This window comes from Lolium perenne, chromosome 6 (genome assembly GCF_019359855.2).
Source record: "Lolium perenne isolate Kyuss_39 chromosome 6, Kyuss_2.0, whole genome shotgun sequence".
In the NCBI taxonomy this organism is placed as follows: Eukaryota; Viridiplantae; Streptophyta; class Magnoliopsida; order Poales; family Poaceae; genus Lolium; species Lolium perenne.
Window position 1 is genome coordinate 3,540,819 of NC_067249.2, and position 20,645 is coordinate 3,561,463.

The 20,645-nt window shown below is 45.2% G+C and overlaps 2 protein-coding genes across 2 annotated transcripts; both read left to right on the top strand.

The window, feature by feature from the left end:
• Window positions 1–7,240: 7,240 nt before the first annotated feature.
• Window positions 7,241–7,705, top strand: LOC127309028 (uncharacterized). Its single transcript, XM_051340013.2, has one exon. It carries the CDS (start codon window positions 7,348–7,350, stop codon window positions 7,681–7,683), a length of 336 nt encoding a protein of 111 aa, XP_051195973.1. The 5' UTR covers window positions 7,241–7,347; the 3' UTR covers window positions 7,684–7,705.
• Window positions 7,706–7,717: 12 nt separating this feature from the next.
• LOC127309027 (uncharacterized) lies at window positions 7,718–12,933 on the top strand. The gene is made up of 4 exons (XM_051340012.1): window positions 7,718–7,747; window positions 11,481–11,903; window positions 12,219–12,380; window positions 12,509–12,933. The coding sequence occupies exons 2-4, from the start codon at window positions 11,487–11,489 to the stop codon at window positions 12,605–12,607; spliced, it is 678 nt and encodes a 225-aa protein (XP_051195972.1). The 5' UTR covers window positions 7,718–7,747; window positions 11,481–11,486; the 3' UTR covers window positions 12,608–12,933.
• The last annotated feature ends 7,712 nt before the right edge of the window (window positions 12,934–20,645 follow it).

A 20,645-nucleotide genomic window follows, 5' to 3' on the forward strand; every position in this document is an offset into this window, starting at 1 on the left:
CTCTCGCCCCCAACGCGGGCGGCAGCCGGGCGGTAGCGGGCGCTACCGCCGGGCGGTGGATCCACCGCCCCGCGCTGCCGTCTCGCCTGCCTGTCGCCTCCCTCTCGCCCCGTCGCGGGCGGTAGCGCCCGTCCTCCAGCCCGCGTTAGCACCAGCCTAAGGAGAGCTAGAGAGACGGTCTCAATCTGAAGTGGAACCTACTGTTTCACGCATGGCATGTGTGGTTCACTCCTGATTTTTGTGCCGATCGACACACGTGCTGCCCTTGGTCTTAGTCCATCATCATCCGCAAAACGCACAGCGCCACCTGCACGTCCCGTCCGGTCGCCCGCAGGAGAGCGGAACGATTTTTATTCCCGCATACGCGCAGTCCGTCGGCCGGCGTCCGTCACGCCAGCGAAGCGCCCACGTACCAGGACCTCCAAGGGCGTACAGAGCAGCTTGGCCACAAGCACAGACCGGCGTACAGTTTCAAACGACGTCTCTGATACCTTTTTTTCCGAGATAGACAGGCTTCTGTCCAACCGAACACAGAGCGTTTTGAATTTTTGTTTGCTCTAACGGGGAACCGCACACCCAGAGATACGATGGGGCCTGGGAAGCTTTAATTCGAAATCTCCGCGCTACGTGGCCCATCTCTCTGCACACGACCATACAAGTGGCGATTTACACAAAAATAACTTTTTTCTGAAAGTATAACACAGACCCTCCGGCCAAACTATTTCACCCATCTAACCCTTTTGTGTGGCGCCCCTCCCATCGGCGCCACACCTCACTGTGTGACGCCCATGCGAGCGGCGCCACTCGCCCATCCGACGTGGCGCGGCCGACGCTGATGTGTGCTCGCGTCTGACGTGGCAGGATGTGTGGCGCCGCTCCCATCGGCGCCACACACCGCTCGGAAGGGCGCCACACATCCACGGTCGCCAAAACGGCTAAGGACTAAGCGTCCGGAGCCCCTGGATATGTTCGCCATATAATTTGACATGTGTGGCGCCCATGACATCGGCGCCACACAGTGAAGTGTGGCACCCATGGAAAGGGCGCCACACGTTGACTTGTGCTAAACCATGCAAATTCCTATCTTATTTCAACAGTTTTCAATACAACATTGTACACAACAGGTACGAGACAACATAATTGTTCAGATAACACGTAAGGTTCGACGACATCAAGGTTAGAATTACAATAAGGTGCGACGACATGAAGGTTCGAGAAGATCAAGGTTCACACAACATCAAGGTTCGACAACAAGAACATAGCCAAATGGACATCACTGCGTGGCAAAGGCTCCCTCCCCCTTCGCCTTCTTCTTCTTAGATTGTTCAGCCAGTTCTTCCTTCTCCCTTATGTCACGAGCCAACTGAACCACCGAGTCGAAGAAATGGTGGCGCTCCTCTGTCTTTGAAGCTTTCTCTTGAGCTCTTTCCTCCTTTATGCGCTCAGCCTTCTTAGCCACCTCCTCTAGGTGCATCCTATTGGCCCTCTTCCTCGCTAGTTGAGCAAGTTCCCAGTTCCTCTGGAATTTTTCCCTCCATAGACGGTCCCGTTCAGCCTGGAGCTTCTCATTCCTCTTCTTCTCGCGCCTCTGGTATTCCTCATACTCCCTTTGCATATGGGCACGCTCGGCCATCTTCTTCTCGTGCTCCTCCTTCTCCTTCCTCACAACTTCTTCCTTCTCCCTCTTCCGCATCGTCCTCACAGCCTCCTCCCAAACGGAGTCCTCCTTCTCATTGCCCTCCCACGCCCCCTTCCCCTTGGTGGGTTGAGTTTCCATACCTGAAAACAAAATTAAAAAAACTAAAGTTAGTCACGGAATAGGAAAATAGAAAGTACAATACAATTAATATCTTAGCGTACAATACATACGGACAAGGCCCCGCTAGGTATCTTAGCATACTAGCACCCCGACGTACACCATAGCGACCTCTACTAAGCCCTACATGAATCCTTGGTTGCCTTGGAGGTTGTCACCATTGTGATTGATGCCTTGGAGCTTGTTGCCTTGGAGCTTGTTGGCTTGGAGCTTCTTGGTTTGGACCTTGTTGCGAAGGAGCTTGTTGGCTTGGACTTTCATGGCTTGGAGCTTGTTGCCTTGGGGCTTGTTGGCTAGGAGCTTGTTGGCTTTGAGGTTGATTTAAAGCTTGTTAGCTACTTGATTGTTGGCTTGTGCTAGCATCATTGCTCTTTGACTTTTTGCCGGATGTACATTTTCTTCTATTGTGCCCCTTACTATTGCATGATCCACAATTAGTTGGCTCGCGAGCCTCTTGGAATAACTTGTTTCCCGAATTACCCCATCTATCCATATCTCCGTGATACCTCTTTGTCTTTCTTCTTCCACGTTTCACAACCTTCCATTTCGGATCTGGCCAAACTTGCACTCCATGATAAAAATAAAGCTTTTGGTTTCGAGAGATCAAGATTCTTCGGCAATTATGGACGTTCGACAGAAGGCAATTTTAGTCCCTGCTCGAAGCTTTACTTCGGCCAGTCACTCGGGGGCTACTGATGTGGGCATTACCCTTCGGGTAACCAATGTTATGCTACCTCCTACGGCCCAACCAGGGACCCAGGAAGGTCATCCATCGACCAAGGTTGGCCGATACATCGGTTTCAAGAAAGGATACGTGATGAACAAGGCAAGAAGACGAAGAACAAGGAAAGTTTAGCTATAGAACTCTTTGTAACCTAGTCGAACCCGGACAGAACTCTCGGGACCAGGCCTGCAATATAAGGGCCAGGAGAGGGTCTGCCGAGGGACACACAATCAACACAGCCAGATCCACCGCAAGTCTAGAGCTAGGTCATTAGAAATCTTAGCCTCTCGACGAGATCTTAATCTTAGGCTTCGGCTACCCCATTGTAACCCGATAATTTCGACAATCAAGATCAGACAAGCAGGAAGTAAGGGTTTTACCTCATCGAGGGCCCCGAACCTGGGTAAATCTCTCTCCCCGTTTGTTTGGTATCCGATGTCTCGTGTCAGCCTGCAGGATTCCGTCAATCCTAAACCCCAAAAGATGGACATTGCCGAGGAGCACCCTCGTCAGTGGTAAATAGGGCTTAGCTTCGCTATAGCTCCGCTATAGCTTTTCATAGCTTCTCGTCGAGCTGCCGCTAAATAGCATAGCCCGCTATTTTAAATTTTGGTTTTTATACCACAGGGGTCTATCTATGGGCTATACTGGAGCATGAGCCGGGCTGAAAATTCAAATAAGACTTGTTTATACTAATACAGGGCCCAAACGAAATTGCCAAATTTTGCCCGAAATTCGATTTTTTCGTTCGAAATTCAAAACTTTGATCCGTACATGGCAACAAACAAGGCAATATCCTAACTAATCAATGATAGGTTTGTATCGTAGAATACTATGTGATAATGTGTGAGAGATGAGATTAGATTCAACTGGCCGCTTGCATCATATATACTATATACTAGGAAGGTTGGCTTGGCGATACACCGCGCCATTGGTATCTAGATCGTTGGTTAAAATATTGTAGATGTAGTACGATATTTGGATTGCTAAAGTACTGCAGAAGTGCTGGTGTGGAAGCCCTATTCAAATAACTAAAAGTGGTACCATAGCGGCACGTTTCAGAATTTTTTCCAGCGCCCGTAGGTGACTGTGAAGCGATGAAAAAAGGGGATAGTAAAAATCACCAGATGATTTTAGCGCGATGGAAAAAATAGGGTAGTATACCAATAGCACTACACCGTAGTTGTAGTGCCGGGAGCGAGGACAATGTGCCGCGGTTGAAAAAGATGACAAACAACAGAGCAAGTTTTCTCCGGAGATACCATAGAGAAGACAGTAGTATTTTCGATGACTAAAAGAGGCGGCGGATGGTGAAGTATTTTTATTTTTGGAGTTTCTATAAAAGAAGAAGGTATTAGTTTCTCTAGCTGGCACAGACGGTGGAAGATGGAGCAAGGATATTTTTCCAAAAACACCGTAGAAGAAGGCAATAGTATTTTCTCCATATAAAATGGATGACGGGCGGTGGAGTAAGAACATTTTTCTGGTGGTACCGTAGACAAACACAGCAATATTTTCCCATAGTAAAAGAGGCGGCAAATATTGGAGTATTTATTTTCCTAAATCAACGTATAAGAAAGGAGTAGTATGTGGGAAAAATAAGTATTTTTTTGCAGTATGCATTAGTGCTTTTTCCGGATAAAAGAGTCGATGAATGATAAAATAATTATTTTAAAGTAGAGGTATGGAAGAACTAATGTCAGAGAATCATGGTTCATTCACCAAAGAAATATTATAGGGAAATTAACGCCAAAAAATTATGCACCATCGAGTATTTAATATCGTGTAATTACCGTACGATATTTGGATTGCTAAAGTACTGCAGAAGTGATGGTGTGGAAGCACTATTCAAATAAGTAAAAGTGGTACTCTCGGGGCATGTTTCAGAAATTTTTCCAGCGCCCGTACGTGACCGTGAAGAGATGAAAAAAATGGGACAGTAAAAATCACCTGATGATTATAGGGCGATGGAAAAATAGGGTAGTATACCAATAGCACTGCACTGTAGTTGTAGTGCCCGTAGCGAGGACAATGTGCCGCGGTTGAAAAAGATGACAAACGACAGAGCAAGTTTTCTCCGGAGATACCATAGAGAAGACAGTAGTATTTTCGACGACTAAAAGAGGCGGCGGATGGTGAAGTATTTTTATTTTTGGAGTTTCTATAAAAGAAGAAGGTATTAGTTTCTCTAGCTGACACAGACGGCGGAAGATGGAGTAAGTACATTTTTCCGAAGACACTGTAGAAGAAGGCAATAGTATTTTTCCCATATAAAATGGATGACGGGCGGTGGAGTAAGAACATTTCTTCTGGTGGTACCATGGACAAACACGGCAATATTTTCCCTCGGTAAAAGAGGCGGCAAATATTGGAGTATTTTTTTCCCTAAATCAATGTAGAAGAAAGGAGTAGTATGTGGGAAAAAATAAGTATTTTTTTACAGTATGCATTAGTGCTTTTTCGGTTAAAAGAGTCGATGAACGATAAAATAATTATTTTAAAGTAGAGGTGCGGAAGAACTAATGTCAGAGAATCACCGTTCGTTCACCGAAGAAATATTATTGGGAAATTACCGCCAAACAATTATGCACCGTCGCGTATTTAATGTCGTGTAATTACTATCTGGAACTACTGATATGAAAAAACAGTTGAAGCTAAAGATTTGTACCGATAAATTACTTTTGAAAAAAAATATATACTTAACGACCCTCGAAAAACGACTGTTCAATATTTAACGTCCGGAAATTACTGACACGAAGCTGAAAATCTTCGCTGACAAATTAATGTATTTTTTTTTTGCCAAAGCTAAGAACTTCTACTGATAAAAGTCGAAAATTATTACGAAAATCATTGAAAAGTTATAACGCAATTCTGTCATAAAAAGAAAAAAAAAATCAAGGCCAAAACACTGTTCATCTGCAGGGGCACTGTTTGCCCGCGCATGAACATTGCCCTAGAGGGCCGGGAGCGAGGCAAAGTAGTTCGGCTTTTATTTATGTAAAATAGATACTTAATGACCTCAAAAAATGACTGTTCAATAGTTAACGTCGGGAAATTACTGGGGCGAATCTGAAAATCTTCACTGACATATTATTGTAATTTTTTTGCCAAAACTGAGAACTTCTACTGATAAATTACTGACGAAAATTATTAAGAAAATCACTGAAAAACTATAAAGAAATTCTGTCAAAAATTTAAAAAATCATAGATACTTAACGACCTCGACAAACGACTGTTTAATAGTTAACGTCGGGAAATTACTGGCGCGAAGCTGAAAATCTTCACTGACATATTACTGTATTTTTTGTGCCAAAGCTGAGAACTTCTACTGATAAATTACTATAAAAAATTATTAAGAAAATCACTGAAAAATTATAAATAAATTCTGTCAAATATTTTAAAAATCAGGCCAAGACACTGTTCATTCGCGCGCACTGTTGGCACGTGCATGAACAGTGCCCTGAAGGGCTAGGCATAGATCTTCAGACTTCGGGTTTGTTTGTTGTTTGACATCTGTGTTTCTCATAAAGGTGGAATATTCATTCAGTGGAGGTGACGTTCCCGTCGACAGCGAGGCGCCTGTGGTGACTTCGTCAATTTCAAGATCCAATCCGCCGGCTCAGTCTTCCGAAGGTGCTCATAGGGGTAGGGTGTGCGTGTGTGCGTTCATAGGGGTGAGTGTATGCGCGTGTATGTGAGCGTCTGCGTTTGTACTGTGTTTCTCAAAAAAATATTATTGGGTTTGATTTCCGTGCGGTGAGAGAGAAATATTTTTTGCTACTTGAAAGTGCATTGAAAAGATAGATGTCCACACTTAATCGAGTACAGAGGGAGTAGGTACTTATTATATGTTAGGTACGTTCACTGTACGAGAGACAATTGCTATCCATCCATTGGCCGCTGCGTCTGTAACCTGTTGCGTCGCTAAGGGAAACCGCCCCGCTGGCGTCTGCAACAGCTTCATTGTCTGTTTGCTGGTTACTGGAGCATGGTGCGTACATTATTGGCTTTTGGTCCTGGCGAAATGGATTGGCAATATGGCCAGGTGGGCGTATGGGTGATGGGGAGATTGCAGCCATGTGACATGTGAGAGAGAGAAGATCTTCCCACTTCAAAACAAAAGTAAAAATATAAAATCTTTTTAGAGGAGTACGATGAGAGAGAGCTACAGCTTTTTAAGAAGGAAAGAAATAAGGAAGGAGAGAGAGCGACGGAAAGTGCCAAGCTTTTTAAGGAAAGAAATAAGGAAGGAGAGAGCGATGGAATTTCATTCCATTTATTCACTTCACTCGCACCAAACTTTTCATCCCAGCCGCTAGGTCCTCGCGCCGCCGCTCTTGGATATCAATCAAAGAAGATGAGGTGATGTTCGCCGACGCGGGGTTCGGCTTCTCGGCCTCCTCCGCCGCCGCCGACGATGCCATCTACGCCAGCTCCGATCGATACATGCTTGGTTACGCACATACATCCCTTACCTAGTCTCATGTCTTGTCTTTTTCTTGTTCCCTCGCTTTGTGCGGCAGAGCCGATAATATAATTAATTGACTACAATAATGCAATTCCCTCGTGTCAGCTAGAGCGGAGGTAGTTGTCAGTACAGGGCTTCAATCACATCGTACGAGCACAAGAGACAGTGATGTTTCTATCTACTTGTGCTGCATCACACAAGCTGCAGTGACCCTCGTTATTGTGGCCTCGAATCTTCCACATCTTTCAAAGTCACTCACAGAAATTAGTTTCCCTTTGCTAGCTGCCCTGCCAAGGGATCGAATTAGGTGGAGTCTTGACGTAAGAAAAACCAGGATACATGGGGCAGTCGTACTTGATCTCGGAGTACGACCTGGGAGGAGAAGGGGACCTGTTCAAGGCTCCGGAGGCCATCATCGAGGAACCACCGCTGCTTGGCCTCGACCACACGTTCTCGATGATGCCTGGCTCTGGCGACGAGAACGACGACATCAACGTGGGTCTGATCAAGGTGCTGTACGAGTGCGAGAAGGAGCTCATGGAGATGTCGCTGCTGGACGTGGACATCTCTACGCTGCAGGTTCAGGAGGAGGTCCCAGCCGGAGAGCTGCACAAGAGCGTCAGCTCCTGGTGCCTCAACTCGACGGACTGGATGACCGGGACACGTCATCGGTGAGCGTGAGACCCAACTTGCAAGGACTCGAGGGCCGGGGACAGCTTACAGTGAAGGACACATCCAGGTATGACTATGATATGATGATGAACCTTTTCTTTCTAGCTCTCTTGCGCCACACTTAGCGTGTGTTTGGTTGAGGACCAGAGGGTGGATGGGATGGGATGGTCCTAATTTTGAATGTGTTTGGTTGTAAATCAAGAGGGATGGTACCATCCACATAACAGAATATACCACAAAGATGCTGACTCAAGTGATCCCTTCAAATTGGCCGGACCTCCTCATCCACGTATTTCCAATCGGTGGACCGCTCCTAATCTTTTTCCCTAGTGCTAATATCAACACGAGCCGTCCCATCGGAGCACACTGTCGCCGCGGCGCCGCCCCATAGGAGCTCACCGCTGCTGCCCAAAGCCACCACCCCATCCAAGTCCGATCTCCACTCGCTAGGCCACCGCTCGCCGAGACGCCGCCCCAGGCCTGCCCGCTTCAACCTCCGTGGCCGCCGGCCGGTTTTAGGGGAGCTGCAACCGGCCGAGACTAGGGAGCCGGCGGCGGCCGGGAATTGGAGAGCCGCTTCGCTAAGGCGCTTGCCTCAAGCTCGCCCGCCCGCCTCAACCTTCGTGGCCGCCAGCCGATTTTAGGGAGCCGCGGCCGACAGAGACCAGGGACCCGCCGGCGGCCGGGTATAGGAGTGCCGCAGCCGCCTGCCTCAAGCTCGTGGCTGCTCACCAGGGCGCGACCGGCAAGCCGTCCAAGATTAGCAGGCTGGCAACCACGCAGACCGGCGACGACGGTCTCTGCTCCCTATGCCACCCAGGACTCTGCTAATTGTTGTTAATTACTCTTAAGATAATTCTTAACCTGCTGACCATCTAAGCCGATTGCTGCTGGTTCTAATGGCGTCCTGATCCTGGTCCTGGTCCTTCCGAACCAAACAAAAGCTAAAAAATGGACCATCCAAGATTCCCATACTCAAGGTGTGGATGATCCCATCCCATCCCTACAAAGCCATCAACCAAACGCACGCTTACACTACACTGGATGTGGAATTACCCCTCAATTTGGCTGTTTAATTTTGCGCGTTCAATCATGATAGCTAACATATCTGCCACTACGTTGAACAACTTGGGTGATAATGGTTCGCTATTTTTTTTCCAAACCATGCAGGAAAACTGCATGTGTTATATTAGAAGGAAAGAAGATGCAGGGCAGAGCCCAGCCATTGAGTACAGAACGTACAAGAAGGAAGATCAAAATAAAAAACAAAGCCTAAACAAGAAGAAAACGGCCTGAAAAAAATGACCTAAATCGGACCGACCAAACACGACCGGCTAGGAACCTAGCGTAAACAAACAGCAAACAAACCCGAAGTCTGAAGATCTATGCCTAGCCTGCAGGTATACTAAGACGACCCCCACTCGCCAGGCTCCAACGCTTCGCGTCCACTTTGATTTGATCCATGATCTGCTGAACTGGCTTGTGGGCATTGTCAAAAACACGACCGTTTCATTCTCGCCATATTGCCGAAAGAGTTATCATCACTAGGGAATTTAGAACTTTGGCTTTAGGTTCCTGAAGCCTTTCTCTCGCTCTAGACCACCATCACTGAAGAGAGATGTCGCAGTGGTTGGAACAACCTGGGGGATGCCAGCCCAAATCAGAACAGAGCTCCAGATGATTTGCACTACCGCGCAACATATGAATAGGTAGTGAGGATCCTCCTTCACAGATTTGCAGAAAACGCATAATTCCTGGTGTGGGAGTCCACGTTTGGCCATTTTTTCATCAGAGGTAATGACCAACGTCGTCATTGACTTTAGTGGTCACACTAGCTCCAGTGACAAAATTATGGATCTAAGCGCGCCATACTTCAGGAAAACCTTCCATTCTTAAGGTATGCTGAAGAAATGACCATTTGACCTTGTCATAAGTCTTTTCAAAGTTAATTTTAAAGATCACCTCATTCATCTTTTTCCAGTGTACTTCGTAGACCGTCTCATGAAGGATCACAATCCTGTCAAGGATATTTGTACCTTGCATAAAAGTCGTCTGTGTTAGTCGAACCACATGGTCTGCCACCAAATTTTGTCTAATAGTTGCGGTCTTTGTGAAAATTTTGAAGCTCACATTAAGGAGTCGGATTGGTCTGTATCGTTGGATCCGTTCGGTCTCATTAATCTTAAGCAGCTAAATTATCTCACCAAAATTGAGCCTAAACAAGTCTTGCTGTTCGACGTGGAGATAGCCAAACAAATCTAGGAAGTCTGGCTTGATGACAACCCAAAAGTTTTGATAGAATATAGCGAGGAAGTCATCCGGATCTGGGCCCTGTTGTGCTCTATTTGAAAGACTGGTTTCCCTATTTCATCCTCCGTATGGTACCCTTAAATTGATATGGGCCATCTATTTTTGTGGATCCAGTGGACAAGATTAATCCATACTAGTGCTCCAAACGTGAGTAGTACGATCTATACTAGTGCTCAACACGTGAGTAGTACAAATCATTGAGGGTAAAATCGGAGAAATGCTACACCTACAAAAAGCTTTTACAGAAAAGTCTTACGGACTCATAAAGCAGCGGTGGAAATCCTGAGTCAGGCCCGGGTTTTCAGCACTGGATCAAATTCCAACCAACCAAGGCAGCCCACCTTGGTCCGTAATCTTTCCGTAACCCAATCCTTCCGTATGTCTAGGATTACCGGTAAAATCGGCATCATGCTCAAAACACTAGTGATGTCACTGTCTTCTCGATGAAGCATCGCCCGCCGGACATGTGGTGGCGTTGCCATATACAAGCTTGTGGTAAAGGCTTCGCTAAAATTGCAAGATCAATACTGCGGCACCGGTGTAAGAATCATATTATGTGTCCTTGACTTCATGTCTCCATGGTACAATTCGTTAGATGGTACAGGGCGCCATTAATGGACGCAAACGTTGTGCTTTGCCGTTGTGTCCTGCGGCCGCCATGCACACAAGAGCTCTACATGGTCTTTTTTTTACACGTACATGGCCATTAACATTACATGGAAACGAAAGAGAAAGGAAATCGGGGTGATTTGTTTCCTCAGAATATCACGGATACTAATGATCAAAGGAACGTTTACAGCATGGAGGCCGGAAATAACAGATCCGTTACCTGAATTCCGGTATAATTAATGCGATATATAAGCACCGGATTTATTTCCTGACTAAAAGGTCTATTATACCCATGCAAAATCGAGGGTCATATGTGTTTCATACTACTCGTCTCTCACATGTAGTAAAAGGTAAATTGGCCTCCATATTATCCTCGTCGGATACCTAAGATGTCTTGTCTTCTTCATCCGGATTCAACTGTTGCTTTCCCATTCTTTTTTTCCATGGATATCGATAGCACGCTAGCAGCATTGGTTTGTCGGGCCGGGACGGACATATTAAGATGCCGCTTTCCAAGCTTTGTAAATAATTATAATGATGCAACCCCTCAGTCCCTATCAACTTATAATAATGCAATTCCTAGCTGATTAATTATATATAATTAACTGATCATCTAGAGCGGAGGTAGGTGTACTAGTGCATGCATGGTGTACAGGTGCTTCTCGCCAGCATCCATCACAAGTACGCACACAACCTGCATCACATCAATTCACCAACCACTGATCGACTGACCCTCGTTATTGGCCTTGAATCTTCACATCGATCTTTCAAAGCCACACAAAGGGCCAGCCAGGTCACTCACACAAATTAGTTTCCCTTTGCGAGCTGTCCTGCCAAATGGATCGAATTTGGTGGAGTCTTGATGTAAAAAAAAAAAACAGGGATACATGGAGCAGCCGTCCTTGACCTCGGAGTACGACCTGGGAGGAGAAGGGGGCCTGTTCAATGCTCCGGAGCCCATCATCGAGGAACCACCTCTGCTTCGCCTTGACCCCGCGTTCTCGATGATGTCTGGTTCTGGCGAGAACGACGCCATCAATGTGGGTTTGATTGAGGTGCTGTACGAGTGCCAGAAGGAGCTCATGGAGAAGTCGCTGATCGAGGAGACGATATCCGAGCTGCCGGACGTCGAGATCTCTAAGCTGCATCAGGTCGAGGTCCCTGCCGGAGAGCTGCACAAGAGCATCAGCTCCGGGTGCCCCAACTCGACGGACTGGATGAACGGGACATCGTCGGTGAGGGTCAGGCCCAACTTCCTGGATTTCCAAGGGCTCGACTTGGAGGCGGCGTTCGGACACATCCAGGTATGAATATGATATGATGATCCTTTTCTTTTTTAGCTCTCTTGCGCTACACTTACACAACACTGCACGGACATGGAATTAATATTGTCGTGAATCGCCATTTTTTTTGTCTCTCACTGTCAGTGGATCATAAAGCAACTTAGAATATCATTATTTTTTATATGTCAAGGTCCTAAAGATAATGATATGACCTAAAGTGCACAGCTGTCAACAAAAGAGACTCTACATAAAGCTATCGATGACACTGGCCAGTGATGTGATTTCAGATGTTACTAATTATGCCCAAACCCATCGTTCCCTTTTTTTTTTGGACAGAATCTTGGTGCCAATACCCCTCGGCCTGGGAACTACGGAAATGTTCACACGTGTTGTGAGAGGCTTGGGGCCATCAGGGACCTGAACACTGAGGAAAGGAGGCAGAAGCTCACCAGGTACAGGAAGAAGAAGATCAAGAGAAACTTTAGCAGAAAGATCAAGGTACACAAAATCTCCTTTTTTTTCTAGATATATGCAAGTAAGAAAGATAGGAAATATCAAAGAGGCTAATCAACGGTGATGAATGAAAGATGAGTAAGTCATAAATGTTTGCAATTCTTTTGTTGCAGTATGCTTGCAGGAAGGTTCTAGCAGACAGCCTGCCAAGAGTGCGAGGGAGATTCGCCAAGATGGTCGACGGCGACATCCTCAAGCCGAGGAGGAAGTAGATCATGGAAGGCTGCTGCAAAGCTTGCAAGGAAGGCTGCAAGGAAGTAAACTACTACTAAGCTGCCAGTAAGATTGACGGCTTCTAGAAGCTTCTAGGTGAGGTGCGCCACCTTCTTGGATGGCTGCCGCGCTGCCTGTCGGCATTAGTTTTAGTTCGCTCCATTGATATGCTCCTTCGGGTGCCATCAATTTCTATTTCCCATCTGTGTAATAATAATATGATCCTTTTACTGCAAGAGAGTGAAGAGCTCCTCTAGCTAGGCTCCTCTGTGTACAAAGTCTTTATGGTGGTAATAATAAAACTCGGCTCCTCTCTTGCCAGTCATGTAATAATTATATTACTAGCTAGTATTATTACCAGCATACCTTTTGATGATTGCTGAGCTGACCCTCTCATAAAGTAAACTGTGCATGCTGTCAAGAAGGAGGCTTGCTCCAGTACAATCCCCTCCCCCAAAACTGAACCAAACCCAACCGGTGCTGTTCAAACACATGTCCAAACCCAAATTCAAAACCCGGTATGCCCGCATATAGGCGTACTGTATTTTTCAACTTCTATTCCACACGAACGGTACAACCCCGATCCATCTCACGTACGTGCTGGCGCCGATCACCGCTCCCGCCGGCTAACCGCGTGATCACGGCTGCCGCAGGACAACCTCGCGACCGCCGCCGCAAAACAGTCCGGCGCAGGCACCGCAAGACAGTCTGGTGTGTGTCCAGCGAGACTATCAAAAAAGGTGCCAAACAGTCCGGCTAGTCTCGTTCCCAACGTGCTGGACGGGCCGGCCAAATTTCCCCGGACTGTCCAGCCGTACATCGCGCCGCCGTGCCGCCGTCTAGCCTGCACGCTGCCGCCAACCCTGCCGGCACGCACCTACGAGGCATTACCGAGGCTCGTGTCGGCCAGCGCCGCCTCGCAATGCCTCATGGCCGGCCATCACCGCCTTGTCGTCCCTCTCGCCAGCCAGCCACGGCCGCCACCGCGCGGAAGATTCGCCGCCGATGAGCCGGCATACGTACTATTAGGAATATGCCCTAGAGGCAATAATAAAGTTTGTTATTATCATATCTCTGGTTCATGATATAAGTTTATATTCCATGCTATAATTGTATTAACTGGAAACATAATACATATGTGGTTTAATAAACAACATTGAGTCCCCTAACAAGCCTCTACTTAGGTTAGCTCGTTGATTAATGATGGTTATGGTTTCGTAGCCATGGACATGAGATGTCGATTAATAACGAGGTCATATCATTAGGAGAATAATGTGATGGACATACCCAATTTAGCAAAGCAATAAGATCAAGTCACTATGTTTAAATTAACTAAGTTGATTTTAATGTCAAGTAGTTAATTCCTTAGACCATGAGATTATGTTACTTCACGTCATTGAAAGAATACTTTGGGGGCATCAAACGTCATTCCGTAATAGGGTGATCATAAAGATGTATTTCTGGTACTTCGCAAGGTGCTTGTTGAGTTACATGAATCAAGAGTGGGATTTATCCATCCATGTGACGGAAAGATATTCTCCGGGCCCACTTAGTAATGTAACTTCCAAAGAGCTTGCAAGCAAGTGACTAATGAGTTACTCGAGTAAAGAGTGCTTGCTAGTAACAAGATTGATCTGGGTATGGTGATACCGATGATCTGGTCTTGGGCAAGTAATATATCGAGAGAGAAAGAAAATTGGATATAGGGTTAATTGAATCCCCGACATTGTGGTTCAACCGATAAATGATCTTCATTGAATATATGGGAACCATTATGGATATCCACGATAACGCTGTTGGTTCTTGATTGGAGAGATGTCTCGATCATGTCCGCATATTCGCGAACCCGTAGGGTCACACACACTTAAGGTTTGATGTCGCTAGGGTAGTAATGACAAATAGATGGGATCCAGGATAGCACGAGGAGGTTCGGAATAGTCCGGAGAATAAGATTCATATATAGGAAGTCATTTTTAGGGTTCCAGAAAAAGTTCAGATTTTTTCAGTATTGTATCAGAATGATCTAGAAGGTTCCGGAGAGCCACCAGTGGAGCCCACACTTTCGGGAGGCCTGCATGGGACCAAGAGGGAGTGTCCTGGCCCACTTAGGCCAGGCACACAAGGCCCTCAAGGCCCAGCCGGCCAAGCCCAAGAAAACACTAAAAAGGGGGGCATCGTTGGAAGGGTGAACTCTTGCCCCCCTCCCCTTGGCCGCCTCCCTTGAGGCTTCGAGGAGGGGGCAAGGCCCAGCCGACCCCCTCCCTTGCCTCATATAAATAGAGGAGAGGGGGCAGGGCTGGCCGGCCACTTCTTCCAAGCCCTAGCCGCGCCCTTCCTCCACATCTCTCTCTCTCTCTCGCAGCGAAGCCCTGCCCGCGGAGATCTTCACCACCACCACCACGTCGTCGTGCTGCTGGACTTCTTCTCATCTACCTGTCCACGACATCTTGCTGGATCAAGAAGGAGGAGACGACATTAAGTCATACATGTGCATATCTCAGAGGTGTCGTTCGTGCGGTGCTTGATCGGATTGGATCGCGAAGACAGTACGACTACGCCAACCATGTTCTAACGAACGTTTCCGCTTAGCGATCTATGAGGGTACGTGGATCTTAATCTCATTCTCATTGTTGCCATCTTTGTATATTGGATCTTGGCTTTCCTAGATTAGATCTACTTTTGTTCGTTCTTCGTAGGAATTTTTTTCTTTTCAATGCAACGAATCCCATCAGTGGTATCAGAGCTAGATCTATGCGTAAATGCTTCACACGAGTAGAACACAATGATTTTTGTGAGTGGTTGATCTTCTTGTTGCTACCTTCCCACGTGTACTGATTTGTTGCGCGGCATTGTGGGATGAAGCGGCCCGGACAAACTTTACTCGTAATTACTTGTACACTTGCGAGAGACCGGTTTTACGCTCGACATGCAACTTGTATTGCATAAGCAGCTGGCGGGTGTCTGTCTCTCCCACTATAGTTGAAACTATCTTTGCAAAACGTGGCCTCAATAAGGTTAATAAGCAACTTTTATTATCAGCGTTAGTGGTTTGTGATGCGTAGGTAAGAATGGTTCTTCTTCTTCCCATAGAAGCCACGTAAAACTTGCAACAACAACTAGAGCCATCTAACTTATTTTTGCAGGACATGTGATGTGGTATAGCTAAGATGTGATTTGATATATTTGATATATGAGCTGATCATGTTTTGTAAGTATTTGACAACTTGCATGTCGATGAGTTTGGAAACCGGTAGGAGCCATATATATGGTTGTCCTTATTATTATATGACCCGCGAGTCAATCTTAAACGCCATGTAATTGCTTTACTTTATCGCTATTAGTTAGCTATAGTAGTAGTTGCTCTTTGTGGTGGAGACAACCATGGAGATGGCGTCATGACGACGGAGATCACCCCGGTGCGTTGGAGATGAAGATCAAAGGCGCAAGAAATGCTATACCATATCACATATTAAATTGCATGTGATGTTTATCCTTTATGCATCTTATTTTGCTTATTAACGGCGGTAGCATTATAAGCTGATCCCTCACACTTAATATCAAGATAAAAGTGTTCTCCCTAAGTGTGCAATGTTGCGAAAGATCGTCGTTCCGAAGCACCACGTGATGATCAGGTGTGATAGGTTCTACGTTCACATACTACGTGTATAAGCCAGTTTTGCACATGCAAAAACACTAAGGTTTAGCTTGATGAGCTTAGCATGTACAGACATGGCCTTGAAACACGCTGATCAAAAGATCAAACATGAGTCATATGAATGATATGATCAACATGATCGATGTCCACCATTGAAACTACATCATCTCACGTGATGATCGGATTTGGTGTAGTGAAGTTGGATCGTGTTACGCTAAACAACTATGAGGGATGTTGAGTTTAGTAGGAGTTCATAATTAATTTTAACTTGAATTAATTATCATGAACTTAGTCTAAAAGTTGTCTTTTCAAATATTGTTGTAGATCAATGGCCCGCGCTGTAGCTTTGTTCAACTTCAATGTGTTCCTTGAGAAAGAGAAACTAAAAACATCTGGATCAAACTTCACGGCTTGGTACTGTAACCCGAGGATTATCCTCACTGCTGTAAGTAAGCTGTATGACCATGATTCATCACTTGGTCCACCCCCTGCACCCGCAACCTATGAGGATGAATCCAACATTTGGCAGTGGCGTTCTGAGGACCACACAATGGTTCAGTGCACTATGCTTTACTCCATGGAACCGGAGCTCCAAAAACGTTTTGAGCATACTGGGGCTTATGAGGTAATTGAAAAGCTGAAAATGGTTTTCCAGACTCAAGCCCGTGCTGAGAGGTATGAGAAATCGGAGACGTTCTTTAACTATAAAATGGAAGAGCATAGCAATGTGAGCGAGCATCTAATTAAGATGTCTGGCTACGCTCAACGCCTTGTTCAGCTGGGATGCCCGATCCCGGATGAGCTGGGAGTTGACCGAGTGCTGCAACCACTTCCACCTAGCTACAAAGGCCTTGTGCTGAACTATAACATGCGAGGGATGCAGAAATCACTTCCTGAATTATTCGCAATCCTGAAATATGCGGAAGTGGAGATTAAGAAGGAGCACCAGGTGTTGCTGGTCAATAAGACCACCGGTTTTAAGAAACTGGGCAAGAAGGCAAAGAACAAAAACTCGAAGAAGGGAGGCAAGCCAGCTGCCACCCCTCCGAAACCAAAGTCTGGACCTAAGCCCGACACTATGTGCTTGCAATGCAAGGGTGATGGACACTGGAAGCGCAATTGCCCCAAGTACCTGACGGATAAAAAGGCCAAAAAATTCAACAAAGGTATATTTGATATACATGTTATAGATGTATTCCTTACTAGTACTTGTAGTAGTGCCTGGGTATATGATACTAGCTCAGTTGCTTACATTTGTAACTCGAAACAGGAACTACAGAATAAACGACGGCTAGCAAGGGACGAGGTACGTCACGATGCGCATAGGAAATGGCTCAAAAGTTGAAGTTTTGGCCGTCGGCACGCTCCCTCAACATCTACCTTCGGGATTAATTTTAAACCTTAATAATTGTTATTTGGTGCCTACGTTAAGCATGAACATTATATTTGGATCTTATATATTGCGAGACGGTTATTCATTTAAATCCGAGAATAATGGTTGTTCTATTTATATGAGTAACATCTTTTATGGTCATGCAACCGTTGTGAATGGTTTATTCTTTTTGAATCTCGATAGTAGTACTCACATCCATAACATAGAGACTAAAAGATGCAAAATTAATAATGATAATACCACTTACTTATGGCAATGCCCTTTAGATCATATTGTTGTAAAGCGCATGAAGAAACTCCATACCGATGGACTTTTGGAGTCTCTTGATTTTGAATCATTTGACGTTTACGAACCATGCCTTATGGGTAAGATGACCAAAACTCTGTTTTCTGGGACTACGGAAAGGGTGAGTGATTTGTTGGAAATAACATATACTGATGTATGCGGTCCGATGAGCACTTTGACCCACGGTGGATATCGTTATTTTCTAACCTTCACCGACGATTTGAGTAGATATGGGTATATTTACTTAATGAAATACAAGTATGAAACATTTGAAAAGTTCAAAGAATTTCAAAGTGAAGTAGAGAATCATCGTAACAAGAAGATCAAATTTTTACGATCTGATCATGTAGGTGAATATTTGAGTTATGAGTTCGGCATGCATATGAAAACTTGTGGAGTTGTTTTACAACTTACGCCACCGGGAACATCGGGCGAAATGGTGTATTCGAGCGACGTAACCATACTTTATTAGATATGGTGCGGTCTATGATGTCTTTTACCAATCTACCATTATCTTTTTGGTGTCATGGGTTAGAAATAGCAGCATTCACTTTAAATAGGGCACCACCTAAATCCATTGAAACAACGCCATACGAGTTATGGCATGGCAAGAAGCCTAAGTTGTCGTTTCTTAAAGTTTGGAGATGGAGGCTTGTGTCAAAAGGTTACAACATAACAAGCTCAAACCCAAAGAAAAAAAGTGCATCTTCGTAGGATACCCTAAAGAAATAATTGGGTACACCTTCTACTACAAGTCCGAAGGCAATATTTTTGTTGCTAAGAATGGGACATTCCTGAGAAGGAGTTTCTCTCGAAAGAAGTGAGTGGGAGGAAAGTAGAGCTAAACGAGGTTATTGAACCTTCTCTTCAAGTGGAAAGTGGCGCAACGCTGGAAGATGTTCCAGTACCGCCTTCGCCATCTAGAGAGGAAGCTAATGATAATTATCATGAAACTTCGAATGAAGCCCCTACTGAACTTCGTAGGTCAACACGGTCATGTTCCACTCCTGATTGGTACAGAAACCCTATCTTAAGCATCATGTTGTTGGATAACGACGAACCTACAAACTAGGAGGAAGCGATGGTAAGCCCAGACTCTGAAAAATGGCTAGAAGCCATGAAATCCGAAATGGGATCCTTGTATGAAAACCAAGTATGGACTTTGGTTAATCTTCCTGATGGTCGAAAGGCTGTTGAGAATAAATGGATCTTTAAGAAGAAAACATATGCTGATGGTAATATTACCATCTATAAAGCACGACTTGTTGTAAAGGGGTTTCGACAAATTCAAGGAGTTGACTACGATGAGATTTTCTCACCCGTACGATGCTAAAGTCAATTCAGATTCTACTAGCAATTGCTGTATTTTTTGATTATGAAATTTGGCAGATGGATGTCAAGACTGCGTTCCTCAATGACAACGTTGAGGAAAAATTATATATGATGCAACTTGAAGGTTTTGTCGATCCTAAGGATGCTGGTAAAGTGTGCAAACTTCAGCATTCCATCTATGGACTGAAGCAAGCATCCCGGAGTTGGATTCTTAGATTTGATGAGGTAACCAAAGCATTTGGATTTTTCCAAAATTTCTCTGTACCTTGTATCTATAAGAAAGTGAGTGGGAGCTCGATATTTTTTCTGATATTGTATGTGGATGACATACTGCTGATTGGAAATAATATAGAGCTTCTTGAAAGCGTGAAGGGATATTTGAATATAAGTTTTTCAATGAAAGATCTCGATGAAGCTGCGTCTATATTAGGCATTAAGATCTATATGGATAGATCGAGACGTCTAATAGCGCTTAGTCAAAGTACATACCTTGACAAGATTCTGAAGAAGTTCGGAATGGATGAGTCAAAGAAAGGGTTGTTGCCCATGTTACAAGGTAAGACATTGAGTAAGACTCAGTGTCTAGCTACGGCAGAAGAAAGAGAAAGGATGCGCAACATCCCCTATGCCTAGGCCATAGGGTCAATCATGTATGCCATGTTGTGTACTAGACTAGTTGTGTCCAATGCTCTTAGTCTGATGAGCAAGTACCAGTGTGATCCAGGAATTGAACACTGGACAGCAGTTAAGAACATCCTTAAGTATCAAAAAAGAACTAAGGACATGTTCCTGGTCTATGGAGGTGATGAAGAGCTTGTTGTAAAAGGTTACGTCGATACTAGCTTCAACACCGACTTGGATGATTCGTAATCTTCAATCAGGGTACATATTTGTTTTGAATGGTGCAGCCGTAAGCTGGAGGAGTACCAACCAAACTGTAGTAGCGACATCTACAACATAAGCGGAGTACATTGCTGCTGCAGAAGTAGCACATGAAGGAGTGTGGCTGAAGGAGTTCACCACGGAGCTTGTTGTGGTTCCAAGCGCGTTGGACCCCATGGCCATTTACTGTGATAACAGTGGCGCCATAGCTAACGCAAAGGAACCAAGGTCTCATAAGAACTCCAAGCACATCAAACATCGTTTTCACACTATTCGTGATTATGTCAAAGATGGTGACATAAAATTTAAAAAGTACACACGGACCTGAATATCGCGGATCCGTTGACTAAACCTCTTCCACGAGCAAAACATGACCAACACCAAGAGTCCATGGTTGTTAGATCTTTAACAATATAAACTAGATTATTGATTCTAGTGCAAGTGGGAGACTATTGGAAATATGCCCTAGAGACAATTGGCGTGGGTATAA